The following is a 27436-nucleotide window of genomic DNA, read 5'->3' as shown; positions in this document are numbered from 1 at the left end:
TCCACATATGCAGTAATACTCCCCAAGATCTGTAAACAGACTTTGATGTGTAATATTTGGTGGAGTTCCCCTTTAATCAATTTTCAGAATAGTTGTTAATAGATGTTTAAATACGAGGCTTGTTGGACTGGGGGCATCAGTACATTCTCTATAACAACTGTTGTGCTACAACAAAAGGCTTGTAAAAGTGCTTCCCTACAAACTAATAAATTCATCTTGATTTATTATTCCTTTGACTTGATTACAAGGATGTAAATATTCAGCTGGGAAATATATAGTCAGGAGGTTGACAGAGTGCCTTCTTACAAGCACCACCATGCTGTCCTGTTGGGTCAGAGCTTCACTGCCACTCACAATTATTTATTAGGCTACATATTCACTCTCTATCCATCACTGTATATAGCCACCCGGTCTGGTCACATCTCTTTATGTTTATTACAGTGTCCCCACCTTTCCCAGAGGAGGATGATTGACGTTTTTCAGAGAGAGGACCGAGGTGGGACTTGTTCTGCTCCTTCTTCTCCAATCGTGGCTCGAGTGGGCGGAGGCTTTTCACCATCCATACTCTGATTATGAGTCAGTTACCAGACATAAGCGAAACAATAACAGTTGCTGCTGCTTACTTTGTATCCAAAAGGCAAGTTGAGTCTTTTTTTAGTAGCGCGTTTTTTAGTAGCGCGTCAAGCTCTCGGGTACTAAAGGAGGAGCTCAACGCGCTTCCACTTTTAATCAGATTAGGAGCCTTTAATGTTCATTTTCTCCTTCTTCTCCTACAGTAGCTGTGCAGGCAGGAGTGGCCAAAGCCAAAAGCAGCGATTCAGATCAGATTTCACCTAAACCAGCTGGGAGAGACACCGAGAGAGAGAGAGAGAGAGAAAGAGAGAGAGGGTTTTGTCAGTCTCCCTCCTCCCAAATCCAAGAGAAAAGCTTACCAAGGAAAAAAGGAGGCGCTGAGAGAGAGAGACGCAGAGAGGAATCCAGAGGAATTTCCGAGGATATTTTCTCTTCTTTTCCTTTTTCCCTCTTGATATTTAAAAATTTAAAAAGTTGGAGCAGCAGGCTACCGTGGTCAATGATGGACGAGCAGCCTCGGTTGATGCACTCCCACGGTGGTGTAGGAGTAGGAGGCATGGCCGGACACCCAGCCGGCCTGGCGCAGCATATGCAGGATGGCACGGTGGGGACGGACGGAGACGGAAGGAAGCAGGACATCGGAGACATATTACAGCAAATCATGACCATCACAGACCAAAGCTTGGACGAAGCACAGGCGAGGTAAGTGAGGCTTTTACATACACACACAAAGAAACACAACACACACTTGTGTTATTAATCAGAGAGTGGAGATATTAGCCAGTGTTGTTGGAGATGGAGGTGGAGAGATAAGGGTTGTGCCAGTATATAAATGAAAGCACAATTACGCCCCAATGAAGTGACAAAAAAGACCTTAAAAAAACTTGTCACGATTCATGTTTGATTATTTGAAACAACTTTTGGGTTCATATTTGTAGCAAAACTATTAATTACTGTCTGATTATTGTAGATTAGGATGATTTTTTTTTATGTCATGATTCATGTTTGATTATTTGAAACAACTTTTGGGTTCATATTTTGACAAAAAAAGACCTTAAAAAACTTGTTTTTAACTCTACTCTTTATTTTTTTTGTCATTATTATTATTGTTATTTCTCTTCTTGGTTTTGCTTTGTTTTTTTAATGTTGAGGTTGTTTTCTCTTTAGTGTGCTTGATGGGTTTGTCTGTAAAGCTCATCTACTTAAAAGTTGGTTTATAGACTGTTGTAATTACAAACAGTGGATTGCATATATGAAAACAGCCTTGAAAAAATAAAATATATATAAAAAAAATAAAAATAAAAAAAATTGTTTCATGTTTGATTATTTGAAACAACTTTTGGGTTCATGTTTTAAGCAAAACTATTAATTACTGTCTGATTATTGTAGATTAGGATTTATTTTTTAAGCTGTGGAGCAGTTGGCACAGTTGGTTTCTCAGACACTTCTACCTTGTTACAAAAGGAGCTTATACGTTGTAATCCTGTATTATGATAACATGTTGCAGATCCCCTCCTATATAGTTCTGATCAGAAATAAAAAAATATATAATGCAAAATACATTTGAGGCAGGTGTAGTGTAACTTGGTGAATTTTGTTGTATATTATGTTGTAAGTAAAGGTTTTAATTCTCTAATTGTGTATTTATGTGACAAAAATAATTAAATTCAAAGATTCTGAATACATTTTTCTTTGCTTTAACTCCTGGATGTTTTATAAATATTAGCCTGCTTGTTACAGTAGAATAAGCAGGAGAATCTGGGGGGAAAAAAATCTTTTTGATATTTAAATGATATTTTGTGATGTACGAATGCCCCACTCTTACTATTGACACTTGTTTGAATATTGATCTGTAAAGGGATGTCCTGTCCTCTTTTTTTAGGAAACATGCACTGAACTGCCACAGAATGAAACCTGCTCTCTTCAATGTCTTGTGTGAAATAAAGGAGAAAACAGGTAAGATGTTTTTTTTTATAGATTCTTTTGTTTGCTGGATTTTTGTTTTTTTGCTTGCATTTACTGACACTAATCAGAATATTGTTCATTTTATGGTCTAATAGTGTATTCCTAGTGTCTCAGCATCATTTCTTTTCTTTATTTTGCTAAGAAAAGATATAGATTATGATCATGGTGACATTCCTCTCTTAAACCACTGTTGATTTATTTGGCATAAAAACAATATTTTTCTTATGATTTATGACAAGTTTTGCCCGTCAAACGTCACACATTATGCATGTGAAACAGCGCTGGCCCCAGATGAGGTGCTGTCATTGGACAGGAGTGTTTTCATGCCGACATTTGGGCCTTTCTGGGGCTGGGCTTTCTCACCCTTCTCTTGTCTGTTTTCCTTGGCCGAGTTTGACGGTGTTTGCTAAGTGAGCTGTTTTTAAATGCAGAGGCAGGTCGGAGGGATTTTCTGTTTATGTTTGCAACGAGGGTCAAAGTCATGAAAAGGAATGTGTGAATTATTACTCGCTTAACAGCAGATTAAAAGAAGAGCGGCTCACATGATGAAAGCCTGTGGATATTCTCTGAGGGATGTGGCGGAGCGGTTGTTCAAGAGGCGGCTTTTCAAGGGAGGAAATAAAACAAAATATCCAATACGACCTTATCTGTGAGCACAACTTTGAAGCTTGTCTTTGAGGTTATTGAGATAGCCTTGTCACTTTGTCTGGTCGGTTGCATTCACAGCCATGACAGTTAAAAATACACACTGGGCTGGTGTGGAGGCAATACCATTTTCCTTAATTTTACATTCGCCAACATTTCATTCGTGTGAGTCAGAGTTTGGCACAGGTTTTTCAAAACAAAAAAAAAAAGTAGAAGGAATCAGCAGACACTTTGGGATTTTCACCAGATTTAAAGGTTAAAGAGTGCTCTCTGTGAGGAGGAAGCTACAGTAGGTTGGGGCCCTGTTTCTAAATTGCAAGGCTTGGAAAAGTGAGAGAGTAATGCCTGGCTCTTTGTAAACTGTCTGGCGTCTCCCCGGGTTCAACCAGAGTTCGTTTCCAAAAAGAAGAACAAAGTGACTTGGACCTTTTCCTGGCTTTTCCCCCTGCCTCTCCTCTCTTCCCACCGTTCTTGGCAATCCCGGGATTTCACAGAGCTTGTGACGAGAGAGAGGCTCCCCTTGGCCTGCAAATTAGGACCAAGTTTGGAAATGAACACATTTCAACATAGCTTATATTCTCTCCTTTTTTGAATCAGCTTTTTTTTTGAACTCCAAGTGTTTTTGAAAAACATGCTCCAAGCCCTAAATAACTACGTCGTTTTGATGAGGACAGAAAAGCATTTAAAAGTTAAGAATAACCCAAACAATTTGTGAGCGAATCGAGCCTTAATGGCTGCCTCGCTGTGTCCTCGCTGTCTCCGTTTGAAGAGCTGAGCTGCGGCTCATCTTCGCCCATAGGAGGTTTGTGCAGACGAAACTGAAAATCCTTTCACTGCAGTGACAGAGAAAATGACTCAAACCTTCACCATGGCATTTACAGCCAAATGTGCTGAGTGCAGTGTATGCGAGCGGGAGTACAGCCTGTAATTTGTCAGGTCTTTTTTATATTCTTTATAAAGAGTCAGCTTCTGCTTTGCTTTTTACATTGTTGCAGTCAGAGTGTCTTTGAGAAGAAGTGCGAGCAGGAGGAGACGAGTGCAGCGGTTCAACCCTTCTCCTTCGACCTTTTACTAAAGAGAGGAGACATTTCTTTAGATCATATATCATTTGTTGCACATTCACGTGTGTTGCTTGCACCTCCTCATGGTATATCAGTGGTGTGTGAGTGTTGACAGCAGCAATATGGGACATTGCAGCAATGAGGTGTCCATTGGCGAGCAGCTGACAAACAAGGCGGGGAGTGCATGCCGATAGCAGACAGAGCAGGCCTTAACTGATGACCCCACCCCACCCCACTCCCTGTATATTTGTGCCGGGGTCGGGCCCGTGTCACGGCAGGAGTGTATTTAGCAAGCTTAAACAAGCTCAGGTTCGCATGCTGGCGTATGGAAAACCAACGGCAGAGGTTTGTGTTACCACTCACAGACGTTCCTTTTTGGCCAAGTGTTGTATTTCATGTTTGCCTCGACTACCGGCCCTCTCGACACTTTTTTTTTTTTTTTCAAACTATCATCATTGTTTCTACAGTTCCTGAGAAGCACTTAGAATTTGTTTTTCCTGTGCTTGCTTCACATCCTGTGAAGAGAGCGTCTTTGTTTGTGTGGAACCATTACGACGAGGGAAGCTGGCACGTACAGGTTGACTAAGTAAGAGAAGCCAGACACCAAGTCAGTGTTTCTGGGTGTCAGATTTCAGGCCTACTCTCTCCCTCTCTCTCTCTGTGTGTCTCTCTCTCTATCTGCGGGCCTGGGACTGTTTGGTCAGGCCACTCGGTGTCAGCAGCCTCACATTACCCCTTATGCAGGCCCGGGTCAGATGGAGAGCTCCTGCATGACTAATGTGATCAGACGGATAATGCATTACACCGCTTGAACTTATCAGAGCCGTAGACCTGCTGAATCAGTCGCTCCCGCTAACTGAGCCCCCCCCCCGCCCCTTAAAGCTTGCCCTGCTAATTAGACATGTACACACATTTTAGATATTCACAGTGGTCTCAAGGCTCCAGACATGAATGATGGGAGAAGTAGTTTTTTTTGTCATTAAGATTTTTTTCTTCTCAAACATCCTGCAACATTGCAGTACAAAACATATTTTCCATGTGGTAGTTTACAGGTAACAACAGCACAGCATGATAGGTCACATCATCTCCCCCTCACAACACAACACACAGCACCCCTCATCACATACATTAAGGCTTTCTATTACATTTTTCAATCTATTGAAACCCTCCCCAAATAAATCCGAGGAGCTACCCCACATTTCAGTCAATTTCGACTCAGAGTCTGGGAGAGGCAGTTTAGCACAAGGCAAAGTTGTTCTTTTGATAACTGTCCTAAAAGTGCCGTGTTGTTAGCAGGGTTTCAACTAACAATTATTTTCATTATTGATTATACTTACTTGTTTAAATGAGTAATCGTTTTGTCCCGAATCTTGCGCCAAAGTGACGCCTTAAAATTTCTTGTTTTATCTCACCAGTAAAAACCCAAAGATATTCAATTTACAATAATATAAAACAGAGAAAAGCAGCATCGGAGTGTCTGGAAACAATAAAAGTTTGGCTTAAAAAATGACTGAAACGATTAATCAATTAAGTTGCAGATTAATTTTCTGACTAATACATTAATCAGCTGATCGTTTAAGCTCTAGCAGGTCGGTTTGAAGTGAATGTAACGGTGATAAAATGTCAAATGACTATTTATGGTATTTCCTGTAACATTAAGCGTTGATGGAGGTACTAGTTGAGCTCCCATGAAGCAGTGGATAGACTGGTCACTATGGCTCCCAGTGCTGCTGTTTTTCAGTATTTAATTGACATGGCTGTCCATGATGAGTTCAGGGGTTAGTGTTGCCTCTCTTTGTTACTCTGCTCTCATCTCCAGTGACAGATGGAGGCATTAGTTTCCAATGTGGCGCTGTCCTGAAACTAATGGCTATGTCCTTGGTTTCCCCGCGCTAGCTGGGAGACTGTATATCTGTCCCCGGCTTGGAAGTGCCGAAGCAGCAGTTTATCCCCCCATGTTTTAGTTTCCACGGAAATAAGGCCGAACAGGACTCTGTCTGTTCTCTCATAAATGACTTCAAATAAATAACTTGAAAACGAGTGCGAAGTTTTCCTGAGAAAATGCTGCTGGGCTTTGATTTGCGAGTTTATAAGAATCCGTTCTTCCACTTACCAGAAACGTTCCTCTTAGTGAATAATAATAAACATGCAATATATTTTTCTAAGTAGTCTGAGCGGGGGGATGTGCTGATTCTGAGTTTATCTTTGCTTTTAAAGTGAGTTATATCAAACATAAATGGACTGGATTCCATTTTACCCACTGACATTTCCTCTATATTCATATTTATATTCACTACTTTATCGGTACACTTCAGAAGCAACAGCGTGTATTTTTTGCTGTTCCCTGTCCTCTGATATAAACTCACACGCAATTAGGACAGCTAATATATTATGCAAATGTTGACTGGCTTAATTGAGACATGTTAATCATGTTTTAAGAGGCTAATTACAGCCCTGTATATCTGAGGTGGGAGTTGTAATTAGCCGTGATAACAGATCTGGCTGCAGAATGGTCATATTCTGTGTGTCGACGTATGGCGTGGGAGTCTGTGTGTGCGTAGGTGTGTGTGTGTGTGCGTCGCTAGCTGTGTTTGTTTTTGCTTGTTTTTTGGAAGTTGTAGCAGCTATTTTCTGCCTCTTTTAGCTTTTAACTCATTTGGGCCCGCAACCGATTCCCTTTGGAGGAAGTGTTCTCTGGGCTTGTCTAATCACAAATGTGAAGAAATTATATTTTAGGAAAAAACAGTAGTAGTATGTGCCCAAATACTAAATATAGATAGTATGATAAGAAAATGTCTGTACCTCAGAAACTACAAGGAGCACAATCAAGTAGTTGGTATCTATGAACTCATAACAACTTGAATATCAAAGATATGCAGAAGGGCTGTCAATCGATTCAAATATTTAATTGTGGTTAATCACATTATTGTCCATAGTTAATCGCAAATTAATCACACATTTTTTATCTGTTCAAAATGTAACTTAAAGGGAGATTTGTCAAGTATTTAATACTCTTATCAACTTGGGCAAATAAGCTTGCTTCATGCAAATGTATATATATATATATTATTGGAAATCAATTGACAACACAAAACAATGACAGATATTGTCCAGAAACCCTCACAGGTACTGCATTTAGCATAAAAAATATGCTCAAATCATAACATAGCAAACTCAAGCCCAACAGGCAACAACAGCTGTCAGTGTGTCAGTGTGCTGACTTGACTATGACTTGCCTCAAACTGCATGTGATTATCATAAAGTGGGCATGTCTGTAAAGGGGAGACTCGTAGGTACCCATAGAACCCATTTTCATTCACATATCTTGAGGTCAGAGGTCAAGGGACCCCTTTGAAAATGGCCATGACCGTTTTTCCTCAACAAAATTTAGTGTAGGTTTGGAGCGTTATTTAACCTCCTTCTCAACAAGCTCGTATGACATGGTTAGTACCAATGGGTGTCTTAGGTTTTATAGTTTCATAAGATGCCAGTATCTTCACTCTAGCTTTAAAGCCCACCACAACCTAAATAATTGAATGTTGCATTAATGCGTTAAATAAATGAATGGCGTTAAAACAAATTTGCGGTAATGTGTTATTATTGCTTTATTACTGCGTTAACTTTGACAGCCCTAATATGTACACGTGCAGTGTAAAAACATATTTTATATGGAAAATATTTAATAAACACAATGTTAGTGTTTTTTTTCAAATTTGTCTAAAATCCTGACTTTGACTATTAATAATAGTGTGATTTTTCATGTGATCTAAAAATTTCAAAGTTATACTGTTAAATACTTGCCCAAATGTCCGTACCAAATCTCAAGAATTTTGACCAATCAGAACAAATGTTGCGGTATTTTTCCATCCATCATACTAAATATAGTCTTTGGGCACAAATGAAAAATCCACTTTTGAATTCCTGTTTGTTGTCTCTATATACGTGCAAGTAATTCCATGTCTCCATGTTGGTTAAATGTTTCGGACAACTATTTTTCCCTCCACATACATTTTTCACATTCATGGAAACAGCAAGACGGGCAGAGAAACAGTCAGTTCACCTATTCAACAGAAATATGAATACATTGCATCTCTATCTATAGTTTGTTTCCTGCACTTCTCAATCTGGTTATCTGATGCAGCAGCACTGGCCATTCTGCAAACTGGGCTTTTATACACGGCTGTGTTCTTAGTTTTCTGACAGAGATCATATTCAGATCCATTACGCTAAGAATGCCTACCCACTTATCGAATATAAAATTGCTTTAGAGAGGAAATTTGCTCGATGGCAGAGTGGAGTTTCTTTTTTATCAGATGTTTGTCTCTGGAGCAGCTTTTAGTGTCTACAAAACAGCTCTGGTGACATTATTGCAGTTGCAATTGCCTCAGCCATTGTTTTTCTTATTGGTGCTGTTTGGATATGATTGGATTTTGCACAGTACTGGTGGAATTGCCTCACGCAGTAGGACCGGTGGACGCGTATATCCTCATATTGTTGGCGTTGAAGCACCTGCAGATCTTATTACTGATATGTTCATGGGGCTCCAACTGTGTACTCCAACTACCTCTGAATTACACAGTTTAGTTTTACATTTTTCATAGCATTAAATCTGTTTGGTTACACGCACACCGTGTCACATATTTTTCCACCCCTCTGTTCGACATTATCCTTTCTTATATACAAAAATGTAACTCATACATTCAGATTTTCTTGGGTGCTTTGACGGAGATGGTTGCCCTGGTGGTTGATAACCTTTAATTCGAGGTGTGGGATCTCATTTCTCTGGCACCCTGCCACTACAATGTAAGTGGCGTGTTGGCAGCATGCTGGGGATGTATAAAAGGAACCCCCCCCACGACTTCGATGAACAGTCAAACGTAAAATGGCAAGCGCTCTTCCCTGGCTGACTTAGTAAAAATGACATAAATTAATACATGCTGCTTAAACAGGACCAAGATTAATGGTTGCCTTTCGCAGCGGCTTAGATCCACTGTCAGTCGCTGCTCGCTGCCCAGATGGAATCAACACCAATCAATGAGGCTGCCCGACTCTCCCTGGATATCTGCTTAGGATGTTGAGTGGGACACACACACACATACACATTTAATATATCCCATTCACATTCAGACACATACTGTATATCATGCAAAAACATGAATTGCACCCTTGTCTATGCAGCATTTCTGCTCCTCTCTTCAGCATTTCTTCATATAAACTCGTAGGCATATCCTGTATTACTTCCCATACAGTGGGGTGTTCAATCAGGTGCCACAAAGTCAGATGGGGAAGAGCAGCGAGGCTGATGGCTCAGTAGTGATTGGATGTTTCAATTACTGATAGTAATGCCGTGGTGTAGTGAGTCATGCAGTGCAGATAGCACCATTTATTTTAATCAGGACAGGGGAGAGATGGGTGTGGATGTGTCTCCCTCGTTTCAGAGTAGTTTCACATTTAGATGCAGGGGAGTGTGCTCTCTCTCTCTCTCTCTCTCTCTCTCTCTCTCTCTTTATTTCACACACAAACACACGCACGCACGCACACACACACACACACAGGTGGATTGAGAGCGGAGGAGAGGTTGCCGTGGGTAACGCATAGCGACAAGGTACTCTCTCGGTGAGCTATTCTAATTTATGTTAATAAACCTTGCTGTTGCCGTGAGAGACAAAGGGGGCCACAGATGAGCCTTGGTAACCTCGGCACCTTCAGTGGAAGGAAAGGCGCAGACAAAGAACAATGCAGACACACACACACACACACACTCACACACACACAGTCGGGGAGAGAAAAAGAGAGAAGAGATATCGAACTGTAGAGAAAGACACAAACACTGTGGCGGAGAGCGATGATAAATTTAGCCACACAAAGAGTTGTTTTTGTGGCTGCAAAATCAAACAGCCTCATGCTGGCAATCTTCAGTGTGGTGTGTGGTATCTGCTATTTCTGCGCGTGTGTCAGAGTGTGTGTTGGAGGGGCAGAAATAGGCAGGCAGGCAGGCGGTCTCTCGGGATTGTTGCTGCTAATTCCGTGGGGCCTATAGAGACACGGGGTGCTGCAGTTTTGGATCACTTCCCGGGGCAGATGTGACACCACAGGTAGCATTTAGCACAGTGGGGCGAGAGCACGAGTGTTAGCAGAGGTCAGCACTTGGCCGAGCCGCCTGGCAGCGGAAAGACCATCTCAGAGAGGCAGATAAGGGCCCTTAAATCTGCCTCTGAAATAGTGTCAGGAAGGGAACCCTCAGCATGCATGAATCATCAACCACAAAACTCACTATAATGTGGATCAAAACATATGTGGATTGCTTTATCTGTTGTGATTTAGAGCTGTGGCGATTAATCGATTACTGTAGTTGTCAACTATTGATCACCAACTATTTTGATAATATTAGCTGGCTTGAGTCATTTTTTAAGAAATTCCAGCTTCTTAAATGTGAATATTTTCTGGTTTCTTTACTCCTCTATGACAGTAAACTGAATATCTTTGAGTTGTGGACAAAACAAGACATTTGAGGACGTCATCTTGGACTTTGGGAAACACTGATTGTTCACAATTTTCTGACATTTTATAGACCAAACAACTAATCAATTAATCCAGAAAATAATCGACAGGTTAATCAGCAATGAAAATATTCTTAATTTGAAGCCCTAACCACACATACAAACAGACATGTGCAAATACTAAGTGACTGATTTACAGCGGGATTTCCATAAACAACACTGTATTCACAAAACAGTGTAAAATCAGAGACACAAATGAAAGTAATAAACAATATGACAAATTAGACCATGCTTTTGGGAGGATTCCTGCATTTTCCTTAATGTTGAATCTTTAAATTAAATTTTGTAAATACCTAAAACATCTATAAAATAAGCCTTGGCAGTAGACTGATTATCTTTGAGTTCTGGACAAAAAAAGACATTTGAGGACGTCATCTTGGGTTTTGGGAAACACTGATTGACATTTTTCCCCATTTTCTGACATTTTATAGACCAAACAACTAATTGATTATTCGAGAAAATAATTGACAGATTAATCGACAATGAAAATAATCGTTAGTTGCAGCCCCAGTACTGTTAAAAAAAACAATTAGCAAGTCAAAACTGCCATTAGGGTGAGATCACTTCACTTGTTTCCTTGAATCAGTTTACATCATCGCAACTTGCATCATGGAAATTCTCATTAAACTGAAATTGCATCAGAAACGGTGCTGATTTTCTAAACCACCAGCTGCTTTGACTTGTTATTATGGAAAATCTACTTTATGTATATATTAAAGGCCTCATTACTACATTACTATATTTTTCAGTGTGAAAACAAACCAAACCTTGAAATTAATAGTCTCAATTATGATGTCTAACAAGGTAAAAATATGTAAAGTATTTTTCCCAGTAACAGCGATTAGGATTGATAATACAGTGACGCCTCCTTGCTGCTTCCCTGTACTGTAGATATCGGTATCCCAACCCAGAGACGGAAAGCTGTGGGTTTCCTTTGTGCCTTCTGTCTGCCAGCTTGCCTTTGGCGGTGTTAGTTCTGGACAGTTAACTCCAACTGAAATTATGTTAATTGCTGTCATTTTCTTTTTTCTACTTGAGCATAATCAGCAAATTATATACTTCTGTTCATTTATTACCAAGCCACTTCTAACAGAGTTTTTACCCTTCAAAGATCAAAAGTTAGGAGGCAGTTTGCTCTTATAATGTGTTATATACATGTGGGTTTATGTGAGCAAATGTGGGTAAATATCAACAATTTGTCATTTTGTGTAATAGATTGTCGTTAAACCAGCAGTACTGTGTCATAGAATATCTCAGAAATGTTGGGTGGATAGTGGCCAGTCAAAAATGTGATATGATAAAGTAAGGGCTGGGCAATATCTCAATATAATATCGACATTGTGATATGAGACTAAATATCGTCTTAGATTATTGATATCGTAATATGCCATACGTGTTGTCTTTGCCTAGTTTAAAGGCTGCATTACAATCAACTGATGTCGTTTTCTATTTACTATTTATTATTTACCTTTTATACTTAGTCATTATATTATCATTATATGTTATATAACAAAAATCTCATTGTGTAAGTATTTTGTGAAAGTACCAATAGTCAACACTACAATGTTGTTGCAAAATCGATATTGAGGTATTTGGTCAAAAATATTGTGATATATGATTTACTCCATATCGCCCAGCCCTAGATGAAGAACAACTATTGTAATTTGCGTATTAATACTCTGATTATCCATTTCTAATTGCTAACACTGCACACAGCTTGAACACTATAATATTAACACCTGGAAAGTATTCATGCTAAAGCCGTGCAGACGACCTCTGTGACGTTTAGAACATTGAGGTTTTGTTGCCATTGTGTGAGAGAGGCGTCAGTTTCAACTCTGTGAAGTTTTAAAGCCATTTTGTTGGTGTTGTCATCCAGAGTGGGATCAGGTTGCAAGTAGGGCTGTGTATTGGCGAGAATCTGGCGATACAATATGTATCATGGTGCAGAGGTTACGATTCATTATACTGCGATATATTGCGATACTGTAAGAAAGGCGATGTATTGCGATTTTTTAAAATCTAATTTTAGGACAACTGTCATGGTATAAAGAACACACCACCATATGCATAAAGTCTGAGTACAAAAGTGAACTTTTTTATGCAATCAGAACAGTGAACTGCATTTACATTTATCAATGTCCCTGTAACATCCAACACCGTAGCACTACTTTGAGAGGGCACATAACTTTGCAAAGGAAACAAAGTATTGACTGAGTTAATTTATGCATGTAAACTGTGAATTCAAAATCGATAGTGTTTCTGAGAATTGATACAGTATCACAAAATGTAATATTGTGACACTCGATATTTTAGATATTTTCTCACACCCCTAGTTGTTACAGCGTTATTTTTGTTATTTTTCAGATGTTTTAGGTATTTACAGAATTTATTAAAACACCTTATTTAATTAAGGAATCCTCCCCAAGGAATGGTCTAATTTTTCATATTTGTTATTTCCCTCATTTGTATCTCGCTTACGCTGTTTTGTGAATACAGTGTTGTTTATTAAAATCCCCCTGTAAATCAGTCACTTAGTATTTGTACATGTGTGTTTATATGTGTGTTAATAGACAGTAACTAGTAAGGTGTGACATGGAACTACACACACAAAAACACACATATAAATATAAGCCTGCACTGTGTGGTTGTAATTTTATTTATTTATTTTGATTTAACCTTTATTTAACCATTATAGGTCCCATTGAGATTAAATAGGCAACAGCACAAGATACAATCACTCTGAAGTCTGTTGAAGCGCAAATAGATTAACTGATGTTCCTCATAACTGCTGCATTTTACTGTACTATAGGAAGGCAAGTGTGTTAGTTTAGACGCAGAAGACTCATTTTACATGAAGCTACACCACATGACATGAGGACAAGTAATTAAACACATTTTACATATATCTATTTGCATGTATTTTCATGTATCTACTACTAATGTAGGGGGAATTAAATATGTAGCAAGAAGTGAATGTACATGGATCATTTTTCATAATAATAGCTTTATTTTGAAAAATATATTTTTCTATACACAATGTGTGGAATCTTTATTTCCTGTTTCTTGTTTATTAAGACTGACTGCTACAGATACTTGTTATAAAATTGGGAGATGCCCTGTATCGTTTTTAGCTTCTACATAAAAGGCACCTTTCATTGGAGCAGCAGTGTGTGTGTGTGTGTGTGTGTGTGTGTGTGTGTCAGTACCGTGTTGTTAAAGAAGGCTTTTAGTGTTTCTTATTCATGCTTTCACCATTCGTTCACAAGATCTGAACCGACGACCCCGTGACTCCACACATGCCTCTCGCGCCTCCGGGGTGAGCAGCTCTTCTTCTTCTATTATATTTTATTCGGCTTGCTGGCACCACCTTGTAGCCGATTTTATTGGACATGTCCTTCAGCACCATGTTTAGCCGTCTCCTCCCCTAAACACATAAAATTCCTTTATGTTCCTATTACTTGAGTTTATGAAGAGCGTCTTCGGCCCCCTCCCTGCCGATAAGATCGTATTGATAGATTGATATTGGGAGAGCTGTAGTGTGATAAAGGCGCGGGGGTTAAGAGCTTCTTGGATAGTTTAACCTTGATAAAACAGTTGTTTCAGTGAGGCTGATTTCGCCCCATCCGTCTTCATCCGTCAGGGCCCCGCTGAAGTATGCAAATGAAGGCAGTAGAGGGAAGCGCCGTGTGCGGTTAAATGGGGCGTTGCGAATGTGCGGTGTACCGCGCCAACGGGGTGATACTACTTACTGTCCAAATTTAGTGTGTCTCTTCTGAAACATCCTCCCCCCCTCTCTCTTCCTTTTTGTCTGCATTTCAAGAATATATACAGCCCGGAGAGGAACTGTGGCCTCTCGTAAAATGATTACAGCTGTGGCGGCAGCAAAGCAGTTTATGCTCGTACATGTGTTACATTATTATAGTTTTTTTTTTTAGCTGGAATTTAGTGACTGCAGAACAGTGTGTTATCCCTTTATTTGTGTCTTTGTGTGTGCAGTATCTGTATTTACATGTTGCGGCGGGTTTTTATTGCACGCTCCAGCCATACATTTTAGAATTTAGGCGGTTTATTGCGCTAATTAGCGAGTCTTGAGGTGTAAGGGTAATAATCTTTATGATAATAACTGTTTATGCCTCAACACTGCTCTCCGTTCACAGTTTACGTTGCTCGGGCAGCTTCATTTGCCTGATTAGTTTTGTACCTACTCAGCAGCATTAGGGATGTTTTTTTTGTGCGTGTGTTTGATTCTCCCATTTATCTCATGTGTCGGCATATTGATTGATTCCCCTGCTCGCTCATTATTTTGTTGTGTTCTTCACAACTCATTTTCAGAACGAGGGCCAGCACTGAGGCCAGAAACAGATACCATGTCTCCTCTCTGCTGTCTGACTCGCCGCCACACACATAAAGCTGTCAATCAGGAGCTTTCCTGCCTGCCCTTTGTTATGGAACGCCAGCTCTGTGGGTGGGTCCTCTGGGTGATAGATGGCTCCAAGAGCCTATCGGACTGCAAGGAGCATCCATCTCTGTCTGAAGCCTGTTAAACAAGCTTGGGAAAGCAGCCATGTAGTCCTAACCACCACTGGCCTCCACTAAAAAACCCCATTAACATTAATGAAGGATAGCTTTAAAAGTTCTTCAGTAATAGGCTTGAATTGGATTTATGAGTCAGATAGTTTGCCAGAGAGTACGTCATGAAAAATGTCACTGGTAGATAAATGGAAATGAGCATTTGAAAGGTCTCGGGACAGCAAGGATTTCAGCTCAGCTTAGAAACTTTTTTTTTTTTTTATCTTGCACCTCAATGATTTTCCCTCCAGGTCTAAAATCAAGCGGCAGCTTCAGAGTGGCTGTGAGGGGAAAGCAAGGCGTTTGATGTTTTAAGTGACTGCAAAGATAAAGCTGCTCATCTTACACACAGTGCTGCTGCTTCTAGAGAGAAAAAAAAATAAGTTCTTAATACTTTTTTTAAAGGCCTTTCATCCCAGGTGGCACTGGCCATTTCAATATCTTGCAACTACCACTTTACCTGTCTGCAAGGTCCCTATAGATGGCTGATGTGAAACTGCCATTAGCCAGCCAATTCCTCAGCCACAGATTACTGTGCCAGTACGTGGTAATCACAATGTTGAAAAAGGTCTGATTGCACTCCATCCAACCTACAAAGTGTGGCATAAATGGGTTTTTCGAAGGTCTGCGGCCGGTTGTTGGTATGTCATCATAGTGCATTAAGACTGTCAGGAGGCAAAATGGCAGTTTTTGAAACCTCTTTCATTTCGTGTGAATGTTAAAAGGATGCAGAAATACACTCGGACCAAACCAGGCAAACAAGGCCTCTGTCACCTCATGTACGAGCTGCAGCACTTTTCACTCGCTTCCGTTGAAAATATAGTTATTTCTAATTTCATGTACCCCCCCCCTCTCTCTTGGTCTTTCCCTCTGTCTCTCCTCCTCTCGCTCCCACTAACCTCTGATGCCATTAGCGTTGGAGGGAGGTTGAAGGGAGAGAGGGTTTTGCTATTCTTAATGAATTCCGCTGTGTCTTTGCACTCCCCCACCTAGTTAACCCCACCCCACCCCCCTCTCCCTCCAATGCTCAAGGTGTCAAATTAGAGCAGCTGGAAAAGGGGAGAACAAGGAGATGGACAAGGTACGTCTCACCCCACCTCATTTCCTTACTCTCCTTCAAATCACCTAATACAACGTGATATTCATGAATAGTTTCCATGAACAACTATGCAGAAATGGTTGGATGCACTCCACATATTCACTTTAATGATTAAGAAGCCGCTGCTGCAGTTAATAAAACGATGCTCATACACTGATGCGCACCGAAAATACAGTTAAAGGAGGAATCCACCATCAGGTACTCTCACTCTGTTACATAAATATGCAGTGGTGGAAGTAGTACTCAGATCCTTTACTTAAGCAAAAGTACCAATGCTACAATGTGAAAATATATGCTTTCAAAATTTAAACTATTTTCAGCTCAATGAATGAATCTAAAGTAAATAAAATCACCATGCTGAATTCTATTAAATATATTATTTATTGGATTATTATCACTGATGGATTAATATGTTAGATGCATTTTAATGTTGCAGCTGGTTGAGTTGGAGCTAATTTGATCTATTTTATATACTGTTGAGGAGTTTAATCTACTCAGGCTGTTCTCATACACCGTTCGTAGCGATACCTACGAAAAGTAATACACTGTAATTTGTATATATCACACAAAATCAATTTGCATGTAATCAGAGTAATCGTGAACCACCAAGTATAAAGTTTATTTTGAAAAGACTAAACAAATGAGGACTAACTTTTTGTAAGATATACAAACCGTTGTATGAGGATACGTTGATCTACTACATTTGTTCACAGCCTTTTCGTGGCTTGTAACCCTTAAAATGAAGCATGTGTCTCCTTGCAACTCCTTGGCACATGTTGTACATGCAGTTCTACTAAAGAGTGATTTTCCCTCTAAACATCTCACTTTGTTTGATTTGAATCACTGTTAGCAGCCCAAAAAAAGCAGCATATTCAGTATCTCACAAGAAATTAGCAAAGATAAGCGAAGCATCAGAAAAAAAAATTAAGATGAATGTATGAAGCTGTCCAATCTCATTTATCATCACAAGACTCTTTTAGAGTTATCCTGTGACCCACTGAAGGCGTACCGACCCCCGGGTTGGGAACCACTGATCTGCAGTGCAATAGAAGTGTTAAGTAGTATAGAATTTAAATACTTGAGGGGGGTGAGAATCACTAGAAGCCCCACGATACGATACTAACACAATACGTAAGTCACGATATGATCTTATTTTGCAATATGCTGAGTATTGCGATTTGTGCAATTGCATAATTGTGCGAATTATTCAGTTTGTCAACATCTGTTTTATCTAATAAGATACAGATTTCACTCTGTTTTCATTCACATATCTTAAGGTCAGAGGTCAAGAGACCCCTTTGAAAATGGCCATGCCAGTTTGGCGCGTTATGTAGCATTCACTCTAGCTTTAAGACTGAGCGCGCTACAACCTCTGAAAGACAGAATAGCGGGCCGTCAGATTGTTAAAAGGTTAATAGTTTATATAATAAAAGAACAATACTGGACGTCTGTGTATCCATACTAATATTGCCATGCAAAATATTGCGATACAATGCTGTATTTTTCCCCCACCCTATACTTGAGTGGTGTAGAAGTACCTCCAAACAGTACTTGAGTAATTAAATGTGTAAAATGATGCACCAAGACATTGAGAATATTTCAATTTGATAAAATAGTGCGGATGTGTTTTAATATTTCACCTTCAATTAAGAGTTGGAACAAACTGATACAGAATATATGTGATACAGTCAGAATTAAAGGTGCATCAGGGGAAATAAACTGGGGAAAAGTGGATGTTAAGAGCGTAACCTCGGCTCACCTCGTCTACATTATAGGTTCACTTCATGACATCCTTCTGTCCACATAAAGTCCTTTCGACAGTCTCCGGAGAGGAGGGCATGAACTTGTTGCCTTCACTGCGTGTACAGTAGGTGGTTTTACAGAGTGATAGTGGTAGTGACAGTGATAACATATCAGACTCCTTTCGTAGCTCTGCAGGAAACACCTCTGCATGATGTCACATCCTCTTCGTTTGGCCGGCGATCCTCAGGAATGAGAAAAACACACCGCCCGGCCAAGTAGGCACGAAGATGCTCGCTGCATCGCCGGCAGCAGTTTTTAACGATGTTAAAGTGTTTCAGGGTGGATTTTTCCTGTGAGCCTAGCAGAGTTGTTGTTGTCTATTTCACCCCGGCGTTAACGGTTGATAGTCCTGACTCAACAGAGAGCCGACATCCCCCCGTGGCTGTGCTTACTCACTCCTGAGCCCGGCGTTTAGTTTTCCTTGGCAGACCCAGGCCACAGCTCATTAGACTAAGAGAATGTGCCTGCCTTAATTAATGATATGTAAATATCCTTGAATTGGCCACATTTGCATATTAAGAGAGATTTGTGGAATCTGTGGAGTAATATATTTTAATTAGGGATTAATTAAAAATAATGGGAATTTCATTTCGCCTGGCAGGTTGTGTTTGGTGTGAAGCGTGCGTCGGGGCCCAATCTTTGAGCGCCGAGGCGGCTACCGACATGTGAAGGAAGCTCTGCTCTTCCACCCCGCTGTCTGTGCTGCATACAAACATGTGCCCTCAGACACACACACACACACACACACACACACACACTCTGGCATCGCATTCCTTGAGATGCCAGAGCCTTCCCAGGGGGTCTTCACAAAGCGCTGTTGCTTTGAAGAGCGGGTGAGGATGGTGGTGGTGGTGGGGGGATCCAGCTTGAACACCCACAATATGTTTTTGGGGATGGTCCTTGTTTGGCTCAATTTCATCTCCTCTCATCTTTCTGTTTTTTGTGTGTGTGTAGTTGGGGAATGGCTCTCAGACACGGAACACTAGTTATGTTGGCAATTATGTTAATGGAATGCCATTAGGCCATGATTGTGTATGAGCGAATGGGGAGAGAGGGCACGTATTCAGAGACCCAAGTCAATGTCTGCTTTGATCCACTTCTAGGAGACTCTTTGCCAAAACATTTTCCAACATATTCTCCAGTTTTCTCACTCGATAGATCTTCAGTACAGCAAACAGTTTGACCGTCATGTCAGGGGTTGTTTCATTCCAGGCTGTTTGTACTGGGTAATGATGTACTCAGTGTGTTTTTCTCTGACAGCCGCGAAAATAAATCTGAATAGAGACAAAGAAACCATCTGTCATCAGCATCGCTAATAGCACTGATAGCACGGCCACTATCACGGCATCTCCTAGGTGGAAATCATCCCCATTACCAAGCATCAAGGCTGCTTCCTGCTTCCTGATGCTCCTCGCAGCAGCACACACAAACACACTCTTCCCTGTTTTCTCTATTTTTTTTGATGCATTCGGTCATTTTCAGTCATTTTCGTAGAGCAGAAGGATGCGGTAAATGTCTGTTTTTCTTCGGGCTGCAGGCTCAAGGCGGAGAGCTCCTTTTGGCATTTGTGATGTGTCGTCAGCGCGCTGATGTTATTGATCCAGGACCTTCCGAATTCATTAGGAGATCCAGCACAACTGTGCTGCATCTTTATTTATGTTGCTGCCCCCTCCCTGGCCTGCCTCTCTCTCTCTCTCTCTCTCTCTGCCTCACTCCCTGTCTGCCTTCCTCTTTCATCCTCCATGCATTATTCTTTTATTATTCTTTTACAGCTGCCTTATCGCCCGCATTTTGGTGAGGATAAGACCTGTCATCTTTGGGTCTTGTCTGGGGGGATGATGGGAGACTTCAAGGGGGATGGGAGGGAGGAGGATGGGTGTAAAGAATGCCTGCTGTCCCCCTTTTTCCCCCGCCTGAAATGGACCTCTCTCTCTCTCTCTCTCTCTCTCTCTCTCTCTTTTCCCCTCCTCTACCTTGCTCTCTTTCACTCTCGCTCTCGCTGTCTCTCTTTGTAATGAGAATCTCTCCCTAATTGAGGGAGCTGCAGCGATCTGGCCGAGGGCGGCAGGGTTAGATTGTGATACTGGCTACGTGACCGTTATGCTGATAGAGGTGGCAGATCAATAATTTAGGCCCTGACCTTAATGGTGGTGTTAAAACGCTCATTCCTCTGGAGTCTGGAGGCCTTAAAGGTGCAGACTTGGATAAAGCCACGGAGCTGGCTGGATGTGGAGGTGGGAGAGTGGGGGATGGTGGGAGAAGCAGATAAGAAGAGAGAGGTGGAGAAAGGCAGAGAGGGAGAGTGTATTTGCAGTCAGCCCCTCGGTCTGTGAAAGGAGGGATCATGAGTGATGTTTTTCCTGCTTCTACATTCAGACACTCACATTGTCACCAACATTCATCCTCTTAGTATCTATATGAATGCCATAAGCTTTTTTTTTTCTTGCCTGTATTTGGTATCTGGTTGTAATCCGTTTTCATAAGAAATCCTCCACCCATTCTCACTGATGCACTGAATGCATCACCAGACACCAGAAGTGAACAAAGACTGCGGTAACGAGTGGGTTTAATCTGGTTCTGGGCTTGTCTTGTGCTCCTAGCTTAAGGCCATGCACATTGAGGATGCAGACAGCCATCGATTTGATTCTGAGGGACATTAACGTCACGGCCTCGTGCGTCTCTCTGAATCTCTAAGACCGGACTCATTCCCTGCTGGCAGGATGCGACCATCTCAGCTCTCCCCTGCTCCTCCCCATCCTCCCACCCACCCACCCACCCACCCACCCAGCCAGCCAGCCACCCTTAGGGGATGATATATTAGATATAACCAATTCAATTTTATGCAGCCAGGACAGACGCCCTGGGGACATAAACACACACATTTTTAATACACTCCTCACCAGGAAGCCCAATGCGCCAGAGCCTGCGGCTGCCCTGGGTCTCCTCTCACACTCAATTATTAATGTAACGGCCGTAGTGGCTTAATTAAATAATAAAGACAAGCTCACTGCAAAGGAATGGGCCAAGGACAAGTCAGAAAGGAGAGATGGCGTTTCTAAATGTCTGATTTTGACATATGTGAGGATGTAGTACTGTAAATATGTGATATTGCAATAACATTTGGTTACACAGAATATCTTACCCATCATACATTGATGGCTATTATATCTATTTATTGGGTCACTATTTTATTAAATGAGGAGTCATTTAGAGGAAAAGAAGAGGCTGTGCTCCATCTAAATTGCTTTGTGAGAGTATGGTTTGTTTTTTTTCCCAGAAAGCCCTTTTCTTAAAATAAATAAATAAATCATTTGAGGGAGAGGTGTAGACTTTTGGTTTCAAGTCCCACATCTGCTCATAAATCAATTGTCTTGAGACTCGGGTCAAACAAGGGCTTGTGATACGTCAACTACATAAAAAGAATGATTTCCTCGGATTATGGATTCCTGCCACCTCAAGGGCAAGCCAGAGGAAGCACTCTGTCTCCGATATGATGAAATGTGGCGTTATCTTTTACTTTGTTTCATTAGATTCACTGGAGATTACACACTCTATCCTCAAAGACTAGATTCTCCAGCTTTCTAAGATGAGCGATCTTCTGGCCTCGGGGCGAAAAATATATATTTCCAGCTTCCCATCCTCAGCACCGTTTCTTGGGGTTCATGTCTGTTTTAACTCGCAATTAATTATTCAAGTTCATTTTGAAACGCAGGGTTACATTTTGAGTGGCTTGTTCAAAGGCAAAAGCAGTTTTATTTTCACTAATGGCGAGAAAGCTCCGCCATTAGATTGAAAAATAGGCCCATTGTGTGTGTTGACTTGGTGGCGTACTGCGATGAAGGATTGCGACAAACTGGAGTGTTTAAATCGGCGAATTGAAATTAATGCCCTCTCAAAGCCAGGCTTGCTGACGATACATTAAAGCTAATACTCCAGTGAGGTCGAGCAAATGTTTGTTTATATACATGAAATACGCTCAGAGAGAATGAAATGATTGGATTTTGCCCAAGTAAACACTTATATTAAGGAGAGAGAGAGACAAAAGAAACAAATTGTGATGCAACGAGGTGTGGGCGCTTTCTATGTTTATTGTTTCGTCTGTGTTTTTGAGCAGACTAATCTCTCCTGACATGTTTCATTTATGGCCTTTTTAAAAAAATCTCTTTTTCTACAATTCAGCCTCTTTTTTTCTTTTTTTTTGGCCACATATTTAAAGTATTTCCCTTTCTTTTTGTCTGCTGACACATTGAGACACTTTTCAAAGGTCATGCCTCAAGTCTGTCTTGTCACATCACTTATTCAGGCTGGTTTTTATTTATTCATGCCACTTTTTGATTTTAATAATTTAATGCAGTGAAATGTTTCTTTGGTACGGCTATAAAGTGCTCGCAAGGAGTGTTGACGTCTCTGAAAATATGGTTATATGGCCTCTTTATACCTCCTCCATGTAAAGTGTGAGCTGTTGCTGTCAGTTGAAGCTGTAATGTGTATCGATTGAAATGATCCTCTTCCTCTTCAGCCAGAGGACCTCTCAGGTGCCGGGGCGAAGAGGCTCTTTTTGTACTTTTCTTTTTTCCTTTAGAATTTAATGCCAGCGGCTGAGAGCGGTATTTATTTTCCTCAGACTCTGCTCTGCTATCCCGGAGTTGGCAGAGTGATTTTGTAGAATAGAAACATTATAGACTGTTAGTGTCAAAGTGTTAAATGTGATGTATAGAGCTGGGGGTTTCAGAGGGAGGAGGGTGGACGGGGGGTTGAGGAGGAGGCGGTAAGGAGGTGAGCACTGCCAGCCATAACTGGAGCAAGGTGCTCATGGGAGAGAGGAGCCATCCACCATGTGAGGGATGGCAGGGTAATGTGGCGGGAGGTAATGGCTTTTCTCAGTCCGCTGAAACAGAGGGGAGATCATTAGGGGCCGCCGCGCCGCACCGCGCCGTCCGTTTACCCCGACTCTGCCAGCGTCTCCTGTCAGAGCGGGGACGTGGAGACACTCATTGTGTTTGTCTGTCTGTTTTCTGTGGCGCTGGCAGCATTGCTCCAAAGAGGCAAGAGTGTTTGATTATTATTTTGGGCCTTTCTTACCGGGATGGATAGACGCTGACACTTTGGCTTACAGCTGCGCTCGGATATTTCCTTACCAAGTGCTTCTCCAGCTGTGAAATCAAATCAAAGAGCGAGGCTAGACCTGATGACAAAAACAAACACTCCTTGACTTCCCGTTTGCTGTTATTTAATCCTGTTTTGGTTTTACACAAGCAATTCTGTATTGGGTCATTTAAAAAAAAGATTTAAAAGTATTGAGATCTTAAGGTGATTGTTTCATCAAGGTTAGGTTTGACTTTGATTAATTAAAAAAGATCACAGTTGTAGTCATAGATGTTATGTTACAAGCTGCAACGTACCATATCTTTATAGTTCAAAACTCAAGTCTTGATCAAAAGAGAAATTCACTTCAGACGGAGATAATTTGAAAAACGTGCAGACAAAAAGCCTTCAGGTCTCAAAGTGAACGTCTATGGCAAAATAAAAGCGCCTCCTTTTATTTTTTTCGAGGTTACAGCCGGCTTTGGTCTGTGTTTATTTGCTTTACAAATCATTACAGTGGTTGACATTTATGTCTCACTACAGTAGGTACGATGAAACACGTTTCTATCAAAAGCAAAATTATCTTGAGATCAAACATCTTATTTTGAAAAACTGTGTTTTAACCACTGTATGGCTGAGTGTTTGGGACTCTATATTTGTTTTCCTATATGCGGCACTGAACTTTAAATGTAGAGAAAGACATTGATGGCATGCTTTTTGCGACCTATGTTAGAAATAAAGGTGTGCTTTGTGCATCAGCGAGGAGTCCTCAAAACTGGTTAACAGCACTTTGAGCTGTCGGTCGATTTTTGCCCTGGTGAGCCTCCAGCCCGGCGTGACAGAGAAGATTGGACGTCATTAAGGTCTACACTCTTTCTGCTGTCTGGGGGTGTGTGAAATGGGCTCTGCTGCTGCCAAAAGCATAGACTGTTATTGTGTATCTCCATCGTCGTCCAGGTGAAATCTCTCGACCAGACCTGCATATTCCTCTTGCAGTGTCATTTACCTGCTCTGTACTGGTTTTCCAGATGTTTTCTTTCGGTCTGTTTTCATACGTCCTTCTGTTGTAGCTGAAGGTTGGCGAGGAAGTCACATCTCTAACAAGAAGATTCTCCTTGTGTCGCTGTCAAGACTCATTCACGTCGTATGAAAAAAAGCTTTGGAGAAATATGATCTTGCGCTTGTAAAACGGACCAATTACTCCCCATTGACAACCTTCAAAGCCCATTTTTATTGGCAGATTCAGCCAAATAAAACTTTATTGCACGAGCGGAAAGGGACGGCGTCATTTTTGCATAGCTTTTCCAAGCCCAGCGTTTATATGATCCCCGTTATTACACCTCTGTGACATTTAAACTTTATTGAACAAGACTTTAAAATCTGTAGGCAGTATATAAAAGATGGGGGAATTTATTTCTTTCAGATGGGTGGAGAGTCCCCCAACAGTTGAGACCTGAGTGGAGCAGATTGACGCGGTTTTGTTGGATCAAATAATTTGTAAAAAAAAGTATATTTTAGAATGGATGTCTGTGTTATTTTATTCATAATAGGGGTAATTATTTTCATTATTGATTTATCTGCCAATTACTTCTGCAATAAGATGTCAATAAAATGTTAGAAAATAATGAAAAGTTCCCATCACAGTTTCCCTGAAACATATCACATGTGGTGAGTTTTACAGAATGACAACCCAGGATTAAAATGATGCCTGGAACAAACAACTTCTTTCAATATTGTTTAAGCTTCTGATTTGCTTTATAATGAATCGTTTAATTAATTTCCCAGAGCCCTCACTAACAGTCCAAACCCCAAATGTAAGGTTCCAGCAGTCATTTTCATTATTGATTAATCTGCTGGTTATTTTAATTTTTTGGTCTATAAAATGTCAGAAATAAATGTAAAGTGTGCATCGCAATTACCTAAAGCCCGAGTTGACGTCTTCAAATGTCGTGTTTTGTCACGACATTATTATTTAGTTTATGATAGGGCTGCAACTAACAATTATTTTCATTGCAGATTATTTTCTCAATGAATCGATTAGTCTATAAAATGTCAGATAATGGTGAAAAATGTCGATCAGTGTTTCCCAAAGCCCACGGTGACGTCCTCAAATGTCTTGTTTTATCCACAGCTCAAAGATATTCAGTTTACTGTCGGAGAGGAGTAAAAAAAACAGAAAATATCCACATTTAAGAAGCTGGAATCAGAGAATTTTTATTTTTTATTTTTTTTAAAACTAACTCAAACAGATTAATCAATTATCATTAAATTAAGAGGTGATAACTAATTGATTAATTGTTGCAGCTCTAGTTTACAATCACATAAGACAAAGAAAAGACACAAATCCTCACAATTAAGAAGCTAGAATTTGCATTTTTGCTTAAAAGATTACTTGAACAATTAAATTGATTACCATTATAATAGCTGATTCTTTTTCTGTCAATCAACTAATAGATTAATCGACCAATAGCTTCAGCTCTAATCTACAATATCTGAAAATGTGATACAAGGTCGCTACAGTTTTATTTGACGCGACATGTGAGCTTCCTCCTTAGAAATGAAACGTATTTCCTCGACAGGCAGGCGAAGAGAAGCTGAAGCAGAGGAGGGAAAGGCACCGGGAGAAAGGTCCTGCCCCCCTCCTCTGTGTAATTAAAAGGGGGTGTCTGTCAGGGGCTGCTGCTGCTTTGTGTGGCCCCATATGTTTGGGCACTGATACAGGGAGGATTATTCTGTTTGGAGGCCTGATAACAGCCTGTTTATAACCTTGGCACAGGCTGTAGCCTAATCTGGCAGCAGCACATCGCTCCCCACCTCCACCCCCCCACTAAATTTTCACAGAAAAACCATATTGGCCATTTCTTTCTCCAACTAGAGGGAAATAGTCATGACCCAAAAAGACTCAAGTGTCTCACATATATCTCACGTTTGCATGTACGGTTCTGCTCAGTCTAAATATTATGTGAAATGTTACAAATTGGCTGTGAGTTACAGTATCGGGATCGTTCAGATTGTGAATGTTAACAGGTGTAAAATTAGTCCAGCTTGTTTTGCTATTTTGGATGATCCTCTATCACCAGCGTGGAGCATAAATACTGTACTGTTTCCTCTGCTGAACATGCTCTCCTTTCCCCTTTCAAGGTTTTGTGTCGCCGAGTTGTACAGAATCAGTTCTCACCTTTCCTTTCCTCCTCCGGACGTCAGTGTTCCCTTTGTTGCAAACTCCATTTTCATTTTTTTTTTAATCTACAGGCTGATTAGTTCGCTCTTTTGTTCTCGCAGTATATTGCTGTCGTACCGCCTTTCACGCGACTGAGTGTGCCGTGATTTTAATTCTGCCACTGCAAACTGCTTTGTGATTTTAAGTCCTTTGTGCTTTTAGAATAACAGCTCCAAATTGTTTCTTTTGAACGCTCAAATTATGCCTTTCCTTGACTAATTGCTACATGATTGATTTTATGAAATTAATTGAACACTAGTTGCCCAGTATGGAGGCCGTACTCCAAAGAATACTGAATGTTTGAGAAAATACGAAAAACTCCTACTGGTATACGCTGGATCACTTCAATATAATTCTGCTAATTTGACTTGGTGCTGACTTTTTCAGATGAACAGAGGTGCAAAGTGTCTTGTTTTGTCCACAACTCAAAGATATTCAGTTTACTGTAATAGAGGAGTAAAGAAACCAGAAAATATTCATGTTTAAGAAGCTGGAATCAGAGAATTTTGACTCTTTTTAAAAAAAAAAATGACTCAAACCGATTAATTCAATAGTTGACAACTAATGGATTAATCAATTAATCGTTGCAGCTCTACCTGAGCTACTTACTTGCATACTTACATTTTATGCTACTTTATACTTTTGCTCCACGACATTTCAGAGGGAAATAGGGGTGTAACAATTAATCAATCTGGATATATCAATTCAATGATCATCGATGCAAAGTGTAAATATTGATACATATCGTCATCTTTAAGAAACGCCTTTATTTTGAACTCCTAACTTTACATTTATTCTTTTTTTTACAAATAAAAATGGATTGTTTTTCATTTAAATGTCTGGAAGAGCACAG

At 40.5% G+C, this 27436-nt stretch overlaps 1 protein-coding gene across 4 annotated transcripts in view; it reads left to right on the top strand.

Annotated features, from left to right (window-relative positions):
• Positions 1-571: 571 nt before the first annotated feature.
• Positions 572-27436, top strand: part of LOC119499010 (pre-B-cell leukemia transcription factor 1-like) — a 58561-nt gene continuing 31696 nt past the window's right edge. The window contains exons 1-2 of one of the 4 annotated variants that reach the window (XM_037788193.1): positions 572-1275; positions 2456-2529. In XM_037788193.1, coding sequence (XP_037644121.1) covers positions 1073-1275; positions 2456-2529 — 277 coding nt within the window. In that variant the 5' untranslated portion in view covers positions 572-1072. The remainder of the gene's footprint in view (positions 1276-2455; positions 2530-27436) is intronic. The other 3 variants (XM_037788191.1, XM_037788192.1, XM_037788194.1) reach the window with 3 other exon arrangements.

Source organism: Sebastes umbrosus, chromosome 12, assembly GCF_015220745.1.
Source record: "Sebastes umbrosus isolate fSebUmb1 chromosome 12, fSebUmb1.pri, whole genome shotgun sequence".
Taxonomy (NCBI): Eukaryota; Metazoa; Chordata; class Actinopteri; order Perciformes; family Sebastidae; genus Sebastes; species Sebastes umbrosus.
Note: the sequence above shows the minus strand (reverse complement) of the source record. Positions and strands in the feature narration are given on the sequence as shown.